The sequence below is a fragment of the Aquarana catesbeiana genome, linkage group LG13, assembly GCF_042186555.1.
Source record: "Aquarana catesbeiana isolate 2022-GZ linkage group LG13, ASM4218655v1, whole genome shotgun sequence".
Lineage (NCBI taxonomy): Eukaryota > Metazoa > Chordata > Amphibia > Anura > Ranidae > Aquarana > Aquarana catesbeiana.
This window is the reverse complement of record NC_133336.1, coordinates 198,082,804-198,103,439: the sequence shown is the minus strand read 5'-3', so window position 1 is coordinate 198,103,439 and position 20,636 is coordinate 198,082,804. Positions and strand designations below refer to the sequence as shown.

The window sequence follows — 20,636 nt, the reverse complement described above, 5'->3', positions numbered from 1 at the left end:
TAATAATAACTTAACTATTAAACTATACAGTAGGTATTGGAATTTCCTTTTAAATTTGGCTGTTAGTGAACGTAACGAATACGAATTTATCCGAAGTTATGAATTATCCGAAATAATAAATGCCGCATCTAAACAAATGGAACGGAACTAATTAATAAATAATAATAAAACATTTTTATTATTATTGTTGTTATTTATCATTATTAATTTGTTACGTTCTATTCATTTAGATGCGGCATTCGTTATTTCGGATAATTCGTAACTTCGGATAAATTCATATTCATTACGTTCACTAAGTTACGAATTATCCGAAATAACGAATGCCGCATCTAAATGAATAGAACGTAACAAATTAATAATAATAAATAACAACAATAATAATAAAAACTTTTATTATTTATAATTAATCTGTTCTGTTCCAATTGTTTAGCAGCATTCATTATTTCAGATAAATTCGTATTCGTTACGTTCACTAACAGCCAAATTTAAAAGGAAATTCCAATACCTATAATTTAATGGTTAGTTATTATTATTTGTTACTTCTTTCGGATTTTCGAATTTACAAATTAACGAACTTTCTAAATTACGAATATACAAATTGCGATCATAGCGAATGACACAAAAAAAGGAAAAAAAAAAAAAAACGAATAAAATGAAAATGAACAAATTTTTCGTCAGTGCACATGACTAATCCCAACCCTTTATTATTAAGAAGGAGTTTGGTGACTTTGCCGAGGCTGCAATGATGTCATCAGTCTGCTGCAAGCTGGGGGGAAGCATTTCCTCAATCTCAGTGATCTCCCGGACTGTACATTGTAACTTTGTGCCAAGCTAGGAGGCTGCAGCAGGGGGCTGATCTGTGTCAGATGTTCGTGAACACGATCGAGAACTGCAACGCCCCTCCCCAGAATTTACATGATTGCCTCATTTCTAAGCTCGTATCCCAGTCCTGGAAGTAGATGGTGATTCTGGTTGTTGTCTGAACAAAGATGGTGCTGTCCTTTCGGAGAGAAATGTTGGGGTCAGGTTTAAGGTCAGGCTAAGTGTAAGGGTAACTAAAGGTAAAACTTCTTCCTTTTTTTTTATTTATTTACTTATTTTTTAGTTATGAATACAGTGGAGAGGGGTTTGTATCGCTGTCTTTGTCCCCATTAGGGAGATTCACCCTCCTCTTATTGTCCTGTTTTAAACTGAAACTGAAAGAAAATCCAAAATTTGGGGTTGTCCCCAGAACAGGAATAGAGGGGACATCTTCCAATGGGGACACTAGTTCTGGTGACCACAAGGGATTTCCTCACATTGGAGGGATTTCCTCTCACTTCCTGTTTTTGCTATGGGACAGGAAGTGAAGGGAAATCTTCATAATGGGGCACAGATGGCCAAAAAAAAAAAAAAAGAAGAAACCTGACAGGGGTTATACTGGGGGAAGCACTGATATATATCGGCGACCAAAAATTATCAGCCGAAAATATGGTTATCTGCGTCCTGCCAATAGGACTTCAATGCAAAAGCGCCCCCTATTGACTTCAATGCAAAATCGCATCCCTTTGACTTCAATGCAAAATTGCATCCTATTGACTTCAATGCAAAATCTTGTCCCTTTGATGTCCACACAAATTCGTGTCCCATTGACTTCAATGCAAAAAGGCCCCCTATTGACTTCAATGCAAAATCGCATCCCATTGACTTCAATGCAAAATCGCATCCCATTGACTTCAATGCAAAATCGCATCCCATTGACTTCAATGCAAAATTGCATCCTATTGACTTCAATGCAAAAACGCCCCCTTATTAACTTCAATGCAAAATCGTGTCCCATTGACTTCAATGCAAAATCTCGTCCCATTGATGTCCACGCAAATTCGTGTCCCATTGACTTCAATGCAAAAAGGCCACCTATTGACTACAGCGCAAAATCGCATCCCATTGACTTCAATGCAAAATCTATACATCTATATCATTAGTCTGGATCTATTAATGTGCGTTCTCTGCGGACATGCGGCACGCCGTTATCAATCGTATAGTAGTTTGTAAATTATATATTAGGATGGATTTATTGGCTCAAAGTCCTATTTTAAATCAGCAGACTCGTTATCATGATAAACAGCCATGGCGCTAGGAGCGTGCTCAGTGTGCGCTCCCAGCAGGCTGACTGAGCTGTCGCCACCCGCTCTCGGTCGAGGCTTCTGAGAGCCAATCACAGCAGTCACGTGATACAGAAGGCAAGCCAACGTCCGGGCATTGAAGCCCACCTCTGCCTTTTACTGGTTCCCCCTCCCCTCCCCCTTTTATGACATTATTTAAATAAAGCCTTTGTTTTCATCCCATACTTTATTTTAGTCCTTGTGACATCATCACTGGTCATTTACAACCCAGTGACATCATCGCTGGTCATTTAGGACCCGGTGACATTATCGCTGGTCATTTTAGACCCGGTGACATCATCACTGTGCTTCTCTATGCAATGCAGTCATATTATGGCTGGTGGGAGGGAATGACAGGATGCTTCCTGAAAACGTTACAGCGCTCCTCTCAAGGGCCCTCAGCACTGATGCAAGCAGTGGGAGGAGTTATGCAAATATGAAAAGGTCAGTCTGGAGAGGTAGGTGTTCCATTTGCACACCACATGTGGTGCTGAGCCTCCAAGATTGTAAGAAGTGAAGTCCAATGAATGAAAGGGAGCGGAGCCAGGGACAGTCAGGCTGGGGATGAAAGGTGGACGTCCTCCATCCAGGAAATGAGGCTGGGTGCTCTATCGGACTTGCTGCAGCTTCTGATGCACATTGTGAGAAGCTCACAGTGTGCGGTGATATCAGAGTAAGTAATTTCAGTCCTGCAGAGGAGCCGCGACAACTGTGCAAGACTGAAGGGGAGGCGGAGGAGTGGTGTATGTGCGGGGCTACAGGATGGAAGTCAGAAGTGATAACCTCCATGTCACCCTGGGTGGGTTGGGAACTAAAAACAACATGACAGAGGATGTCGGCCCACATTGCAGGACTATACTGATAACGCCATCGTTAAGCCTGGAGCTAGACATTTAAAGTGCAAGTAACACCCCCCCATCCCCATCCCCCCCCCCCCCCTCATTACACATTTGCATTATTTTTTTCTCACGTCGCCACTTCCCCAATTCTCACCTATGTGACAATGACGTCTGGCATGGTTGCTGGCATGCTCTGCTGAGGGTTATAGGGCTGGAGGAAGGGCAGCTGGCCTATAACTTTCTGTGACGTCACCACGTTGTCAGCGCACTCTGCTGAGTCCCTCTGCACGGAGGTAAAAGTCTTCTCCTGTTATAGGACTGGAGGGAAGAGCAGCTGGGGTACAACTTACTGTGACATCACCACGTTGTCAGCGCACTCTGCTGAGTCCCTCTGCACGGAGGTAAAAGTCTTCTCCTGTTATAGGACTGGAGGGAAGAGCAGCTGGGGTACAACTTACTGTGACATCACTGTGCTGCTGCCAGTATGCTCTGTTGTGTCCCTTCCATTATGGAGCTGGAGGAAAAGCGAGTTACTGTGATGTCACCACGTTTCTGACAACGCACTCCACTGAGTTCCTCTGTCTGGAGTTGGGGGTCTTCTGTTATGGAACTGGAGGGAAGAGCAGCTGGGGAACAACTTACTGTGATGTCACCACGTTGCTGCCAGCGCACTCCACTGAGTCCCTCTGCCTGGGGTTGTGGTCTTCTGTTATAAGGCTGGGGTACAACCTACAACTTACTGTGATGTCACCACGTTGCTGCCAGCACACTCTTCTGAGTCCCTCTGCACAGAGGTTGGGGTCTTCTCTTATAGGCAGCCGGGGTACAACTTACTGTGATGTCACCACGTTGCTGCCAGCGCACTCTTCTGAGTCCCTCTGCACAGAGGTTGGGGTCTTCTCTTATAGGGCTGGAGTGAAGAGCAGCTGGGGTACAACTTACTGTGACATCACTGTGCTGCTGCCAGGATGCCCTGTTGAATCCCTTCCATTATGGGGCTGGAGGAAAAGCGACTTACTGTGATGTCACCACGTTTCTGACAGCGCACTCCACTGAGTTCCTCTGTCTGGGGTAAGGGTCTTCTTTTATAAGCTTTGAGGAAGGATGGCTGGGGCAAAACTTACTGTGACATCACCACGTTGTTGCCAGCACACTCCGCTGAGCCCCTCTGTCTGGGGCTGGGGGTCTTCTGTTATGGAACTGAGGGGAAGAGCAGCTGGGAAACAACTTAGTGTGATGTCACCACATTGCTGCCAGCGCACTCCACTGAGTCCCTCTGTCTGGGGTTGTGGTCTTCTGTTATAAGGCTGGAGTACAACCTACTGTGACGTCACCACGTTGCTGCCAGCGCACTCTTCTGAGTCCCTGTGCACAGAGATTGGGATCATCTCTTATAGGGCTGGAGTGAAGAGCAGCTGGGGTACAACTTACTGTGACATCACTGTGCTGCTGCCAGTATGCTCTGTTGTGTCCCTTCCATTATGGGGCTGGAGGAAAAGCGAGTTACTGTGATGTCACCACGTTTCTGACAACGCACTCCACTGAGTTCCTCTGTCTGGAGTTGGGGGTCTTCTGTTATGGAACTGGAGGGAAGAGCAGCTGGGGAACAACTTACTGTGATGTCACCACGTTGCTGCCAGCACACTCCACTGAGTCCCTCTGCCTGGGGTTGTGGTCTTCTGTTATAAGGCTGGGGTACAACCTACAACTTACTGTGATGTCACCACGTTGCTGCCAGCACACTCTTCTGAGTCCCTCTGCACAGAGGTTGGGGTCTTCTCTTATAGGCAGCCGGGGTACAACTTACTGTGATGTCACCACGTTGCTGCCAGCGCACTCTTCTGAGTCCCTCTGCACAGAGGTTGGGGTCTTCTCTTATAGGGCTGGAGTGAAGAGCAGCTGGGGTACAACTTACTGTGACATCACTGTGCTGCTGCCAGGATGCCCTGTTGAATCCCTTCCATTATGGGGCTGGAGGAAAAGCGACTTACTGTGACGTCACCACGTTTCTGACAGCGCATTCCACTGAGTTCCTCTGTCTGGGGTAGGGGTCTTCTTTTATAAGCTTTGAGGAAGGATGGCTGGGGCAAAACTTACTGTGACATCACCACATTGTTGCCAGCACACTCCGCTGAGCCCCTCTGTCTGGGGCTGGGGGTCTTCTGTTATGGAACTGGGGGGAAGAGCAGCAGGGGAACAACTTAGTGTGATGTCACCACGTTGCTGCCAGAGCACTCCACTGAGTCCCTCTGTCTGGGGTTGTGGTCTTCTGTTATAAGGCTGGAGTACAACCTACTGTGACGTCACCACGTTGCTGCCAGCGCACTCTTCTGAGTCCCTGTGCACAGAGGTTGGGGTCTTCTCTTATAGGGCTGGAGTGAAGAGCAGCTGGGGTACAACTTACTGTGACATCACTGTGCTGCTGCCAGGATGCCCTGTTGAATCCCTTCCATTATGGGGCTGGAGGAAAAGCGACTTACTGTGACGTCACCACGTTTCTGACAGCGCACTCCACTGAGTTCCTCTGTCTGGGGTAGGGGTCTTCTTTTATAAGCTTTGAGGAAGGATGGCTGGGGCAAAACTTACTGTGACATCACCACATTGTTGCCAGCACACTCCGCTGAGCCCCTCTGTCTGGGGCTGGGGGTCTTCTGTTATGGAACTGGGGGGAAGAGCAGCAGGGGAACAACTTAGTGTGATGTCACCACGTTGCTGCCAGAGCACTCCACTGAGTCCCTCTGTCTGGGGTTGTGGTCTTCTGTTATAAGGCTGGAGTACAACCTACTGTGACGTCACCACGTTGCTGCCACCACACTTTGCTGAGCCCCTCTGTCTGGGGTTGGGGGTCTTCTGTTATGGAACTGGAGGGAAGAGCAGCTGGGGAACAACTTACTGTGATGTCACCACGTTGCTGCCAGCGCACTCCACTGGGTCCCTCTGCACAGAGGTTGGGGTCTTCTCTTATAGGGCTGGAGTGAAGAGCAGCTGGGGTACAACTTACTGTGACATCACTGTGCTGCTGCCAGGATGCCCTGTTGAATCCCTTCCATTATGGGGCTGGAGGAAAAGCGACTTACTGTGACGTCACCACGTTTCTGACAGCGCACTCCACTGAGTTCCTCTGTCTGGGGTAGGGGTCTTCTTTTATAAGCTTTGAGGAAGGATGGCTGGGGCAAAACTTACTGTGACATCACCACATTGTTGCCAGCACACTCCGCTGAGCCCCTCTGTCTGGGGCTGGGGGTCTTCTGTTATGGAACTGGGGGGAAGAGCAGCAGGGGAACAACTTAGTGTGATGTCACCACGTTGCTGCCAGAGCACTCCACTGAGTCCCTCTGTCTGGGGTTGTGGTCTTCTGTTATAAGGCTGGAGTACAACCTACTGTGACGTCACCACGTTGCTGCCAGCGCACTCTTCTGAGTCCCTGTGCACAGAGGTTGGGGTCTTCTCTTATAGGGCTGGAGTGAAGAGCAGCTGGGGTACAACTTACTGTGACATCACTGTGCTGCTGCCAGGATGCCCTGTTGAATCCCTTCCATTATGGGGCTGGAGGAAAAGCGACTTACTGTGACGTCACCACGTTTCTGACAGCGCACTCCACTGAGTTCCTCTGTCTGGGGTAGGGGTCTTCTTTTATAAGCTTTGAGGAAGGATGGCTGGGGCAAAACTTACTGTGACATCACCACATTGTTGCCAGCACACTCCGCTGAGCCCCTCTGTCTGGGGCTGGGGGTCTTCTGTTATGGAACTGGGGGGAAGAGCAGCAGGGGAACAACTTAGTGTGATGTCACCACGTTGCTGCCAGAGCACTCCACTGAGTCCCTCTGTCTGGGGTTGTGGTCTTCTGTTATAAGGCTGGAGTACAACCTACTGTGACGTCACCACGTTGCTGCCAGCGCACTCTTCTGAGTCCCTGTGCACAGAGGTTGGGGTCTTCTCTTATAGGGCTGGAGTGAAGAGCAGCTGGGGTACAACTTACTGTGACATCACTGTGCTGCTTCCAGGATGCTCTGTTGAATCCCTTCCATTATGAGGCTGGAGGAAAAGCGACTTACTGTGATGTCACCACGTTTCTGACAGTGCACTCCACTGAGTTCCTTTGTCTGGGGTAGGGGTCTTCTTTTATAAGCTTTGAGGAAGGATGGCTGGGGCAAAACTTACTGTGATGTCACCACGTTGTTTCCAGTACACTCCGCTGAGCCCCTCTGTCTGGGGTTGGAACTGGAGGGAAGAGCAGCTGGGGAACAACTCACTGTGATGTCACCACGTTGCTGCCAGCGCACTCCACTGAGTCCCTCTGTCTGGGGTTGTGGTCTTCTGTTATAAGGCTGGAGTACAACCTACTGTGACGTCACCACGTTGTTGCCACCACACTTTGCTGAGCCCCTCTGTCTGGGGTTGGGGGTCTTCTGTTATGGAACTGGAGGGAAGAGCAGCTGGGGAACAACTTACTGTGATGTCACCACGTTGCTGCCAGCGCACTCCACTGGGTCCCTCTGTCTGGGGTTGTGGTCTTCTGTTATAAGGCTGGGGTTCAACCTACAACTTACTGTGATGTCACCACGTTGCTGCCAGCACACTCTTCTGAGTCCCTCTGCACAGAGGTTGGGGTCTTCTCTTATAGGCAGGTGGGGTACAACTTACTGTGATGTCACCACGTTGCTGCCAGTGCACTCCCATGAGTCCCTCTTCACAGAGGTAAGGGCCTTCTGTTATAGGGCTAGAGGGAAGAGCAACTGGGGAACAACTCATTGTGACGTCACAATGCCACTGCCGGCACGCTCAACTGTGACGACGGATGGAATTTGTAGCAAGCAATCCCAGACCCGGCTGATCGTTGGCTCCCCCAAATCCAAATAATCCCATCATTTCTGCAGTAAGAAGCACCTAGAGCTTCAGAGGGGCAGTATGGGTTTTAGGGATCTTACAGGCAACCGTGCTTAATATTACGCCGCAAGTTTGAGGGCAACAAAAAAACCCCTTCTAAATGGTGGTCTTGTCCTTTTTTTGCTTGATATTCTATTGATAGGGCTTACAATACTAAGCCCTCGTGCACACAGGACAGGCGTTTGACCCTTCTTTTTTTCTGCCTGTAAACGTACTTCTATGTTATCTCTTTGTAGGCATGCAGAGAAAAGGAGCATTAAGGGTGAAAAAAAGAACACACCACCAATGCGTTCAGGGTTTATTTATTTTTTTATTTATTATTTATTTTATTTATTTATTATTTTTTTTTAGGAGGGAGGTTTTGGCCAAAAAAAAAAAAAAAAAAAAAAACACTGAACATGTCTAAATTCCTATGCCAAGAATTTATTTAATATTCTTGCCAATTAAATGAATGAATGCCCATACGCTTGACACACCTGAACGTGTGTGCACTTCAAAATCGAAGCTTCATGTGGAGCTTGGAAGGAGTTGAAGTATCTCAACTCCTTCCATTCAAGTCTATCCACTTGCCGACCGGGCCTTTTCTGGCACTTTTTGTTTACAAGTTTAAATCAATATTTTTTGCTAGAAAATTAGAACCCCTAAATATTATATATTAATTTTTTTTTTTTTTTTTTTTTAAGCAAAGTCCCTAAAGAATAAAATGGCGATCATCGCAATTTTTTATGTCGCACTGTATTTTTTATGTTGCACTGTATTTTTTTTAAACACAATTTTTTAATGAAAAAAAAACACACAATATATAACTTAATTTTGGGTAACATAAAAAATTATGTTACTCCAAGTAAAATGTCACGCTTTAAAATTGCGTGAGCTCATGGAATGGCATTTAGAGTTAAAGAGGAGGTCTAGCTCTAGAATTATTGCTCTCGATCTAACGTTCGCGGTGATACCGCACATGTGGTGCAAACACCATTTACATATGCATGCGCGACTAACGTATGCTCTGATTTCTGCGCACAAACACGGGGGGATGGATGCACTTAAAATAATTATTTTTTTTCTTTTTTTTTACACTCTACCTTTTTTTAATTTTTTTTTTCACTTTTTTCTTATTACAAGGATGTAAACAACACTTGTAAATGAAATAAGGATGACAGGTCCTCTTTATGGAGAGATCTGGGGTCAGTAAGACAAAATCTCTCCTTTTTACCTTTTAAAAGCAAAAGATCAAAAAAAAAAAAAATTGATCTTTTACTTTAAAAGAAAAAAAAAATGCTTACTTCCACCGTAGACTAGAAGTGAGGTCACGAAGTCCAAGGTCATAGAGGCAGTCAGAAACGATCTGGTCTCTGGTAACCTCTATGGCCAACCGATGTCGGATCGTTTCTCGGGCATGCCGGTAATAACTGTAAAGTCCGCCAGGAGGGGTGGATGACCCCAAAACTCTACTCTACCTTTTTAAAAGAAAAAGATTTTTAAAAAAATAGGTGTTTTGCTTTAAAAAAAAAAAAAAAAAATTGTTTTACTTCAGCCCTAGACCAGAAGTGACATCATGACGTCGCTCTGGTCCTCTGAGACCATAGAGACGATCTTGTCTCTGGTAACCTCTATTGCCAGCCGGAGGAACTATAGGATAATTTTTTGGGCGAGCTGGTAAAAACGGTAAGTCCATGAAATGCAGGCGAGCGTCAGGAGGGGGCAGACGACCCCAAATCTCACCTCTACCTTTTAAAAGCAAAAGATCAAAAAAATTATTTTGGTCTTTTGCTTTAAAAAAAAAATGTGTTTTACTTCTGCCCTAGACTTTTATATAATTAAACAAAATTTTTCTTTTTTTTATATATAATTAAACAGAATTTTTAAAAAATATATATTTAAACAGTTTATTTTTTAATATAAATAAACTGATTTTTGTATTTTTTGTATTTTTTTATCAAATTAAACTGATTGTTTCTTTAATATAATTAAACTGAATTTATATATATATATATATATATATATTCATTCAAACTGATTTTTTTTTTGTATATATATATAATTAAACTGAAACTCTGTTATAATCTCCCAATCTTTGATACTCTCAGTATTTGTATTGGAGGATTTGTATTGTTGATGAGACAATTGTCCCATCCAAGCCCGTCTGATTGGCCCCTCAGCAGACTCAGCCCTCTCTCTACCACCTTCATAAGATCAGTGCCTGGAGGTTCTCAGTACAAGTTCCTGCGAGGAGGGGGCAGCTGCTGGACCAAAAAACTTCCCCCCCCACCCCCTCCTGTGCACAGCCAGCCGAGGCAGAACAAGCAAGGCTCATCCTCCGCTATGTCCATTCCCAGCACCTGCCGGATGGATGGGATGCTCCTGCGCTCCTGCGCCCTCATCCTGGCGATCTGTCACTCTCTGGTGGGAGGTAAGTCAATATTGCGGCTCTTATATCCCATCCACTTCTCCTTCTTCTTCTTCTCGTCCTTCATGTGTCCCATGCTCCTTTAGCTGTCACCTTAATGGAGTCCGCCTGCGATAACACACACTGAGGGCTTATTCCTCTTCCAGCAGTGTGCCCGTGTGTGACCCTGGTGGGAGCGTTAGATTGCAAGCTCCTTTGAGCGGAAGGGATGGATGGGAATGGTGGGATGCTGCCTGTATAGTGCTGTGTAATATATATTGGATTCAGATAAAGTCAGAGTATTAATAGAGGAAGTCAGTTGGTTATTTAAGACTGTGCTTATTAACTGAGGTGCCGCTGCACCCAGGGGTGCCATATGGATCCGCCTGGGGGGCCGCAAACACGAGATCCAGTTTGCTTCGGATCAGAGATGGATGAGAGGAGGAGGTGGTGGGGGGGGGACCCTGAGGTGATGGAGGACCTTTTGATGTATAGGTGGGACTTTATTTGAAGGGGGACCTCTGATGTGATGGAGGAGGACCTTGGACATGAAGGAGAGATTCTGATGTGATGAGGGGGACTCTGAGATGAAGGGGAGAACCTCTGACATGAAATGGGGCTCTGATGTGAAGGGGGGACTCTGACATGATGGAGGACCTTTGATGTGATGGGGACTCTGATGTGTAGGGGGGACTCTTATGTTAAGGGGATCTCTGGTGCAAAGGGGGACTTCTGGCATGAAGTTGGAACTCTGATGTGAAGGGGAGACTCAAATCTGTATATCTGATGTGAAGGGGAGACTCAAATCTGTATATCTGATGTGAAGGGGGGGGGCTCAAATCTGTATATCTGATGTGAAGGGGAGACTCAAATCTGTATATCTGAAGAGAAGGGGGGACTCTGACGTGAAGGGGGGACTCTGACGTGAAGGGGAAGTCTGATGTGATGGGGGACCTCTGATGTGATGGGGGACCTCTGACATGAAAGGGGAGTTCTGATGCAAAGGGGGGACTTTTATGTGAGGGGGGCAATCTGATGTGATGGAGGAGGACCTCTGACATAATGGAGGGATTCTGATGTGATGGGGAGACTCTAAGATGAAGGGGAGAACCTCTGACTTGAAAAGGGACTCTGATGTTAAGGGGATCTCTGATGTAAATGGGGACTTCTGATGCGAAGGGGGACCTCTGGTGTGATGGATGACCTCCGACGTGAAATCTGTGCTGGGGACTCTGATGTGATTGGGGGGGACTCTGATGTGATGGGAGGGGACTCTGATGTGATGGGGGGACCCTGATGTGATGGGGGGGGACCCTGATGTGATGGGGGGGGACTCTGATGTGATGAAGGACCTCTGATGTGAAGAGGGGATTCCAATGTGAAGGGGGGGACTCTGATCTCTGATGTGATGGATGACCTCTGATGTGAAAGGGGACCTCTGATATGATGGATGACCTCTGATGTGAAAGGGGACCTCTGATGTGATGGAGGGACTCTGTTGTGAAGGGGGAACTCTGATGTGAAGGAGTAATTTTTGTGCTATCACTTTAAATGTTTTTACTTTATAAGAAAAAAAATGCTTTTTTATTTAATTAGAGATTTTTTTGTTTTGTTTGTTTTATTTAGGTATATATAGAATAATTAATTATTTGCAACTTTTATGACAATACATTTTCACAGCAATTTTTATTTGTATTAACAGCCTTTGGTTTTTAATTTATATATATATATATCCATGGATATAGGCTGGATATATCCAGCCTTCTCTTCCATCCAGCCTCCTCCTGCTTCTCCAGACAAAAGAACAGGAAGCCCCAGATTTTTAGGGATTAGCCCGCCCACCAGCCAAAGCGGTGACTGGGACCTCAATGATCTCAGCGGACTGCCCATGGGGCACAGAGCCCATCAGACAGGGAACTCCTCCAGCAAGGCTCACCTAGGATTCAAAAGACGCTCTGATTTGGTGCATCAGACCATTTATGGGTTCCCCAGACACCTTCTGGACACACCTCTCCCAGGGATTGGCTGGTTTCCATAAATATTCAAGCTGCTCTAGAATCTTCCTGAATGCAGGGGAAAGCAATTGGACCAGTATTCTGTGTAACACAGAGCAGGCCAAACCAATCAACTCCTGCACCACCGATTACAGAGGAGCTAAACTATATTTCACAAATGGAAGATTGCGCAGGCTCTGGTGCAAGACCCTTTACTTTTGTAATAAAGACCTAGATACAAATGCAAAAGGTAGATCAGAGCTTATCAATCACATCTCCCCACCAAAGCAGGGACAAAGGGTGGGCAGGAGGGACGGGTGCCCTGGGCTTTAGATGACCTTGTCCCAGCAATGCCCCCCACCAGGGTACTGTGCACCAAAATCCTCTCAATAGGAGCTCCTACCGACAGTGTGGCAGCAGACCTGGACCGAATGCAGCCACCACTAGTTTTGACCACATAGCTAGGACAGTGCTACACTTAGCTTGCGCTCTGTGCAATTTTTTGTTTACTGCTCTAGATAAAGGCCACCCTGTTTAATTTAGAGCAGCCTCACCGGAGCTGCTGTACTCCATATGAGCTCCATTGACGTTCTTCAACCCTGAACTTATGAGCGTTCGAATCCAGCACCTTTAGTATACCTGCCGTTTTTTCTTTAATTCATAAAGGATCTTGAGTGTTTCCTGAGTTGCTTGTGAGTGCATTTTTATCTAGGTCTTTATTACAAAAATAAAGGAAACACTCAAGATCTTGAGTGTTTCCTGAAATGTTCTCGTCATAGGAAGACGTCAAGTGGTCACGGATTCGTTGGTACACAATTCACGTGTAACGGGTGAAAGGAGGGCAGTGAGATGGGACATTCAGCAATGGTTGGTGCCGAGCCAAGCTGTCCCAGTCCATTCAACGCAATGTCATCTCTTTGTTCAGTGTGGGAAAGTCCGTCCCTTGCCAGAGAGAGAATGTATCAGACGAGGAGAGATTGGGATTATCCTGAATGTCTGCAGGATTCTTTCCTGGATCATGAACAGGGCCTCCTAAGTACCATAAGCTCTAAGAAGATTTATTATCGAATAAATATATTTTTGTGTGTGGCCCCCAACTGGGCTTTGTTTACCGTAAATCGCTTTGTGAGCTACGGGTCTAATGGAGTAAATGAGAGCCATATAAAAGTACACAAATAAAGGCTCCATCTACCGAAAGCTAAGGGTTCGGGGTTTGGTGGGTGCTGGAGAGTTAAATGGTATCCAGAGATAAAACTTGTTTTTTTTTTTTGTTGGGATAGATTGGGGAAGGGTTAGAACCTTTTAGATGTTTATTCCTCTTTGTTTTTCCACTGGGGAGATTTACCTGGCTACCATTGCCACAAAGTGGGATGTGAAAGCTCAAATTTTGAGGGGTTCCCACCCTCCTTGAACTGAGTTCTTGGGTCTTTACACCTGCTGTGCCCATTATGAGGTGTTCCCACCATCTCTGTACTAAGTTCTCAGGTCTGTACACCTGCTGTGCCCATGATGAGGGGTTCCCACCATCCCTGTGCTGAGTTCCTGGGTCTGTACACCTGCTGTGCCCATTATGAGGGGTTCCCACCATCCCTGTGCTGAGTTCCTGGGTCTGTACACCTGCTGTGCCCATTATGAGGGGTTCCCACCATCTCTGTACTAAGTTCTCAGGTCTGTACACCTGCTGTGCCCATTATGAGGGGTTCTCACCGTCCCTGTGCTGAGTTTCTGGGTCTGTACACCTGCTGTGCTCATTATGAGGGGTTCCCACCATCTCTGTACTAAGTTCTCAGGTCTGTACACCTGCTGTGCCCATTATGAGAGGTTCCCACCATCCTTGCCTAAGTTTCTGGGTCTGTACACCCACTGCATCCAAGGGTCAGGTATGGATTTTTGGGGTGGCGAGGGGTGGCACATTATTTTTTTTTTTAATTTTAGAGTGGGATTCCCCTTAAAACCCATACCAGGCCCTTGAGCCTGGTATGGATTGGGGAGGAACCCATGCCGTATTTTTTTCTTGCAACTGGCACTTGTTTGTTTACCTTCTGCTGACAGGGGGGAATCCCTCTGACAGTAGATGAGTCCTGGTTATTATGACTGTGCTGGCTGTCCACTACTTAACAACCATGCTATTCGGAATGAAACAATCCCAATACCGAAGATACGAAACAAATTCCAAAAACGAATAGGGTCCATGGACGAATGCATCCGAAATGAATTCTTCAGCTTACGACCGGATCCGAAAACGAAACAAACTCTTCCAGCGCGCACATGTCTACGACTTACTACATGTACTTTACCCCCCTGGGGAACAGAACACATTAAAACAAATGGAAGTGAGACGTCTTCTTCAATGATTGGGTTGGCTCTCGCCAAAGTAATTCAACTCAGTACATTGTTTTGTTTGCATTTCTGTACAAGGTTTTAGCATTTTAGCAGCTCCTTATGTCAAAACATTGTTCTGCTTTTTCCATTAACATTTCAAGGTGAAACCTCACCAGATCACCATAATGAAGGAACTTCAAGGTCTCTATTAAGACTGTATTGGAGCTCATTTACACTTTAACACAGATTACAGCACCTACCGCTTCAACATGCGTTTTCGATGTGTTTTTGATGCTTTAGTGATGCTTTTTTGAAGCTTTAATGAAGCTTGGCAGATGCCCTGTGTGTGTGTGATGATTTTCTATTTATTTTAAAGATGCCCAGTAGAACCCTGTTCAGCATTGGTACCCTCCTTCAGCAGATCCCCAGCTTATTAATACCCTTATTCAGCAGATTCCCTGCTCAGTAGTACCCCCAGTTGTGTTGATGCCCCACTCAATAGTATCCCCAGCTTTGCTGACCCCCCGCTCAGTAGTAACTCCCAGCGCTGCTGATCCACTGCTCAGTAGTACACCCAGGTGTGTTAATGTCCCCCTCAGTAGTACTCCCAGCTGTGTTGATCCCCCACTCCGTAGTAACCTCCAGCTCTGCTGGTCCCCGGCTCAGTAGTAACCCCCTGCTCTGCTGATCCCTCACTCATTAGTAACTCCCAGCTCTGCTAATCCCCTGCTCAGTAGTAACCCCCCAGCTCAGTAGTAACCCCCTGCCCTGCTGATCCCTTGCTCTATAGTAACTCCCAGCTCTGCTTATCCCCCGCTTTGTAGTAAATCCCAGCTCTGCTGATCCCTCACTCAGTAGTACCCCCAGGTGTGTTAATGCCCCACTCAGTAGTACCCCCAGCTGTGTTGATCCCCCGCACAGTAGTAACCTCCAGCTCAGCTGATTCCTTGCTCAGTAGTAGCTCCCAGTTCTGCTGGTCCCCGGGTCAGTAGTAAACCCTGCTCTGCTGATCCCTCGGTCATTAGTAACTCCCAGCTCTGCTAATCCCCCACTCAGTAGTAACTCCCAGCTCTGCTGATCCCCTGCTCAGTAGTAACTCCCAGCTCGGCTGATCCCTTGCTCTGTAGTAACTCCAAGTTCTGCTTATCCCCCGCTCTGTAATAACTCCCAGCTCTGCTGATACCCTGCTCAGTAATAACCCCCTGCTCTGTTGATCCCGCGTTTAGTAGTAACCCCATCTCAGCTGATCCCCAGCTCAGTAATACCCCAACTGTTTTGATCTCCCGCTTAGTAGTAACCCCCAGCTCAGCTGATCCCCTGCTCAGCAGTAACCCCCCAGCTCTGCTGATCCCTTGCTCAGTAGTAACTGCCAGCTCTGCTAGACCCCACTCAGTAGTAACTAGGGTGACCACATTTCCAAACTGCCATTCAGGGACAATTTTGGACGGGGGTGGGGGTTGAATGTAGTTTTAGCACTTATATTATCCCAATACCATGCTTGAAATGTATTTCTATTGTTACATTGTAATAATAGACCCCGCTCCCTTAGTACAGACCCCCTTCCCTCAGTAGAGACCCCCCTCCCTCAGTTGGGACCCCCTTCTACTAACTATAGCCCCCTCCCTCAGTCCGGCCCCCTCTCCACTAAGTATAAGCCTCCTCCCTCAGTACGGACCCTCCTCTCCACTAAGTATATACCCCCTCAGTAAAGACCCCCCTCCATCAAGTATAAATTCCCCTCCATCAGTACAGACTTCCCCTCCTCAGTATAGACCCCCCCACTAAATAAATACAGACCCCTTCTCCATCAGTATAGACCCCCCTCCCTCATTATAGACCCCCCTTCAGTACTGACCCCCCTCCCTCATTATAGACCCCCCTTCAGTACTGACCCCCCTCCCTCATTATAGACCCCCCTTCAGTACTGACCCCCCTCCCTCATTATAGACCCCCTAGGTACAGAACCCCCCACTAAGTACAGAACCCCCCACAGTACAGACCCCCCCCCTTCCTCTTGTGCTAGTGGAGAGGTGGGTGTCAGAAACGTGCTGGGGGGGCACTTTTTACCCTTTTCCTGATCACTATCCATGCCCCTTATCTGTCCATCTACATAAGCATAATATAAGCTTAGAACAGACCTCAGATCAGCACCAGGAATCCACAGCGGGTCCCTCTTCCCTCTCTGCATACTTGTAAATAGCCGAGGAGGGGGAGGCGGCTTCGGTCTGCTCTGCGGTACAGGGCAGGGAGACATCCAGGTAACAGACAGTGCCCAGTGGATCAGTGTCTTTGAGGCTGCCCCGCTGACAGCCTCGTCCATGGTGGAGAGCATTAGGCGCGGAGGAGAAAGTTAACTTCTCCTCCGCTTTGCATGCTGGGCAGTCTGTGAGGTCACTGGTTGCTAGCCGCCAGGCGGCTATAGCAACCAGTGGCCAGAGTCTCAGGTGGAGCTGGAGGCAGAGTGAGCACCAGCGCTATAGCGGGGTTTGCTCGCTCTGTCAATTCCATTCCGGGACACTGTATTGTCCCGGAATGAAGGTGCCCGGGACCCGGGACAGACCTGCCAATTGCGGGAATGTCCCGGGCAATCCGGGACACGTGGGCACCCTAGTAGTAACCCCCAGCTCTGCTGATCCCCCGCTCTGTAGTAACTCCCAGCTCTGCTGATCCCTTGCTCAGCAGTAACCCCCAGCTCTGCTGATCCCCCACTCAGTAGTAACCCCCATCTCTACTGATCCCCTGTTCATTAGTAACCCCCAGGAGGGGAGGCTTTGGAGAGTCTTTGAAGCACCATGAAAGCACCATGGGGTAGAATTTTTGAAGCAAAGCAAACACAACGTGTGAACAGGACTGTAAAGTGACCATTTTATTTAGTGACAGGGGCTTTGATTGGCATTCAGAGCGCTTTAAAAAAGTGTGTCCAATGCCACATTTTGAAGCCCTTAGAGGTTTTCCCAGGATGTGTAATTAATGGAGACTGAGGAATTTCTTGCCGGTTGGACATTAACACGGTCATCCTTTTGTACCGATTAGAACTTGGTAACTAATAGAAAAAAATCCAACACAAGTGTGAGAAAGGAAGAAAAACTTTAGTTGTCGTGAAACCTAAACGCGGCGGCTAACATTGCTCTATAAGCTGTACAGCAAAGTTACGCAACGGTCCTTTATATATCCGTCATTGTTATTGGTGACTCTTTTGTGTAATATATTGTTATTATTGGAAGTTCAATGGTCCTTTCATGGCTATATATTGCTTTTACAAATGAGGACGGTGTAATGATTAAACTGATGAAGCTCGAAGTACAAGTTTACGCCAAAGCTCACAAGATAATGATTGCCTTCTTATAATACCATCTATTAGGGAGGTCCACGGGGGCCGGGACAGAGAAATGTATTGTTTGAAAGGAATTTTTTCCACGTAAAAGAGTTTTTTTTTTTTTTAATTCCAATGGTGAAAGAAGATGTTGGCTTAACTTTTTTGTTAAAAATACCCTGCACTCCTCCCCTACACACAAACAAACCAAGGATTAAATGTTTTTTTTTTAAAAAGGAACTTGACTTAAAATTAAAAGTCAGCAGCTACAAATGCTGCAGCTGACGACTTTTAGGATGCAAACTCTTACCAGATCATGGAGTCCAGCGCTGTCTTCCCTGGACCTGTATTCTTTGCCAGGCTTCGGCTCTCCGGAGCTGCCATCTTGGATATAGGAGACAGCTGTGACTTCCTAGAGCAGGGGTCTCCAAACTTTCTAAACAAAGGCCAGTTTACTATCCTCCAGACTTTAGGAAGGCTGGTCTATGGCCATTGAGAGAAGAAAAGGTCTTGATGTCAGTAGTAAAAAAATAATACTAGCTATACTAACCATAACATACAAAGCCATTCACAACTCTGCCCCAAGCTACATCACCAATCTTGTCTCCAAATATCACCCAAATCGTCCTCTCCACTCTTCTCAAGACCTCCTACTCTCAAACTCTCTCATCTCCTCCTCCCATGCTGGTCTCCAGGATTTCTCCAGAGCCTCTCCCATCCTCTGGAACTCTCTACCCCAACCTGTCCGGCTATCTCCTAGTCTTGCTACCTTCAGGCGATCCCTGAAAACTCATCTCTTCAGGAAAGCCTAACACGTCTCCAACTAATCTTCTACCACTTCCATTAGCTCATTCCCCACAGTTACAACCTTTTGTACCACCTGCCCCACTCTATTAGATTGTAAGCTCTCTTGTATTTTATTGTATTATAACTGTATTGTCTTCTTTTTATATTGTAAAGCGCTGCGTAAACTGTTGGCGCTATATAAATCCTGTATTCTAATAATAATAATAATAATCTTTGGTGTTATTTGGGAGGAATTGTGCCTTATCATTGGTGTCACCTTCCAGTGTCACTGGGAGGAATTGTGCCCCAATATTGGTGTCACTGCAAGGAACTTTGTCCCAATATTGGTGTCACTGGGAGGAATTTTGCCCAAATATTGGTGTCATTGGCAGGAAATTATGCCCCCATTGTTGGTATCACCAGATAAAAGAGTGCCCGTAGGGCCGGATAAAGGCAAGCAAAGGGCCGCATCTGGTCCCCTGGCCGCAGTTTGGAGACCACTGTCCTAGAGCATCCTTTCCCAGCACAGAGGAACCCTTGAAATACCTTTCCGGTCTTAGGGAATCCCTTCTAAAAATGACTATATCTACAACTCATGATGATACATTAGTGTGATGGTCAGTGGGAAGAATGCTCCTTACACTTGTAGCTATTGGGAATAATTACCCACTTACAGATAGCTAAAAAGATCAATGGTGTCAGTGGGAACTTATCTGAGATGCAAAAATTGCTCATTGCTCAAGGAACCACTAGCAACCTCTAGAGCAGAGGTGCCCAAATGTCCCGTGGGCCACATATGAGCTCCTCTGATGTGGACTGCGACCTCCTGCTTTGGGATGCTGAGTCGGCAAGCCCAGATTGTGGTTTCCCGACCCGCCATCCCAGAGCATCAGTGTTTTGAATGGATCCGGCACTAGAGGAAGCACCATGCGGCTGCAGAGGGAGCGGAGTCGCATAAGACGATGCTTCCTGTATAGCGCCAGCTCTTATCACAGGTGTAGCGCACCCCTTTAAGGGCCGCAGATGACTGGGATCCCCCCATCCTGCACAGCCAGGCACGCCAAATTTTCACAGGCACTCCAGAGTCAGAGAACAGTCTATGACTGTTAGTTTTTTTTTTGTTTTGTTTATTTATTGAGGGTAATAACTTGGATAGGGATGGGAGATTATGGGAGGACCACTTGACTCCCGCAACCCAGCTGGATCAATGTGAAGATCTGCCAGTCACTCAGTCAGATTAAAAGCAATGGCCCATTACAGGCAGGAACCCGAGGCCCCTTGGATGTGTGGCAAAAGAACATTGTCCAGCTTGTATCATTCCCATGGCTACTGATCCCAGCACTATTTCTTCAGGCACTGCCACCTACCTGGCTGCAGCTGCCACTTTCACTAGCCCTCCAGTCTAACTTCTCCACCACAGTCCGCCAGACTGACACTCACCAGCCTATCCGGCTGACTCTCAGGAGATCTCCCGGCAGTGCTGACCCCCTCCCGCTGTCCTCACTCTTGCTCCCATGCCTCCAGGAAGGGCTTCCTCCGTGTGTTTTGGCAGGATCCTTCCAGCGCCCAGGCCCGAGGTCACCCCACCCCCCCAGACTAGGAGGCACACCTCAAGGACCACCATCAGCCTCCTCAGCACTCCATCTCCATCTTCCACCCGACTGCCCCTGCTGGCATGACAAATGCAAATTTATGAGGTGGCCTGCCCCCTGACAGACCTTTACTGGGGATCGGCTGAGGTCCTCATAAATATTCCAAGCTGCTCGTTCTAGCCTCCACCCACTATGTTTAGAACATTCTCCAATGTCCCAGAAAACAGGTGGAGGCACCAGAGAGTCTGCTAGGATGAGTTATCCAGCCCTGATTCACTGAACCCTGACTCAGCTGAATGAATTTACCTACACTATTCTACAAAAAACAAAACCTACCTTACACCTAGCACACACTAGAGGGTGCTACACAGGA

The 20,636-nt window shown here is 46.9% G+C and overlaps 1 protein-coding gene across 1 annotated transcript in view; it reads left to right on the top strand.

Moving 5' to 3' along the window:
* The first annotated feature begins 10,067 nt into the window (after positions 1 to 10,067).
* The window catches only part of CA14 (carbonic anhydrase 14), a 96,309-nt gene continuing 85,740 nt past the window's right edge, over positions 10,068 to 20,636 (top strand). The window contains exon 1 of the mRNA XM_073610386.1: positions 10,068 to 10,280. Within this exon, the coding sequence (XP_073466487.1) occupies positions 10,193 to 10,280 (88 nt within the window). The 5' untranslated portion in view covers positions 10,068 to 10,192. The remainder of the gene's footprint in view (positions 10,281 to 20,636) is intronic.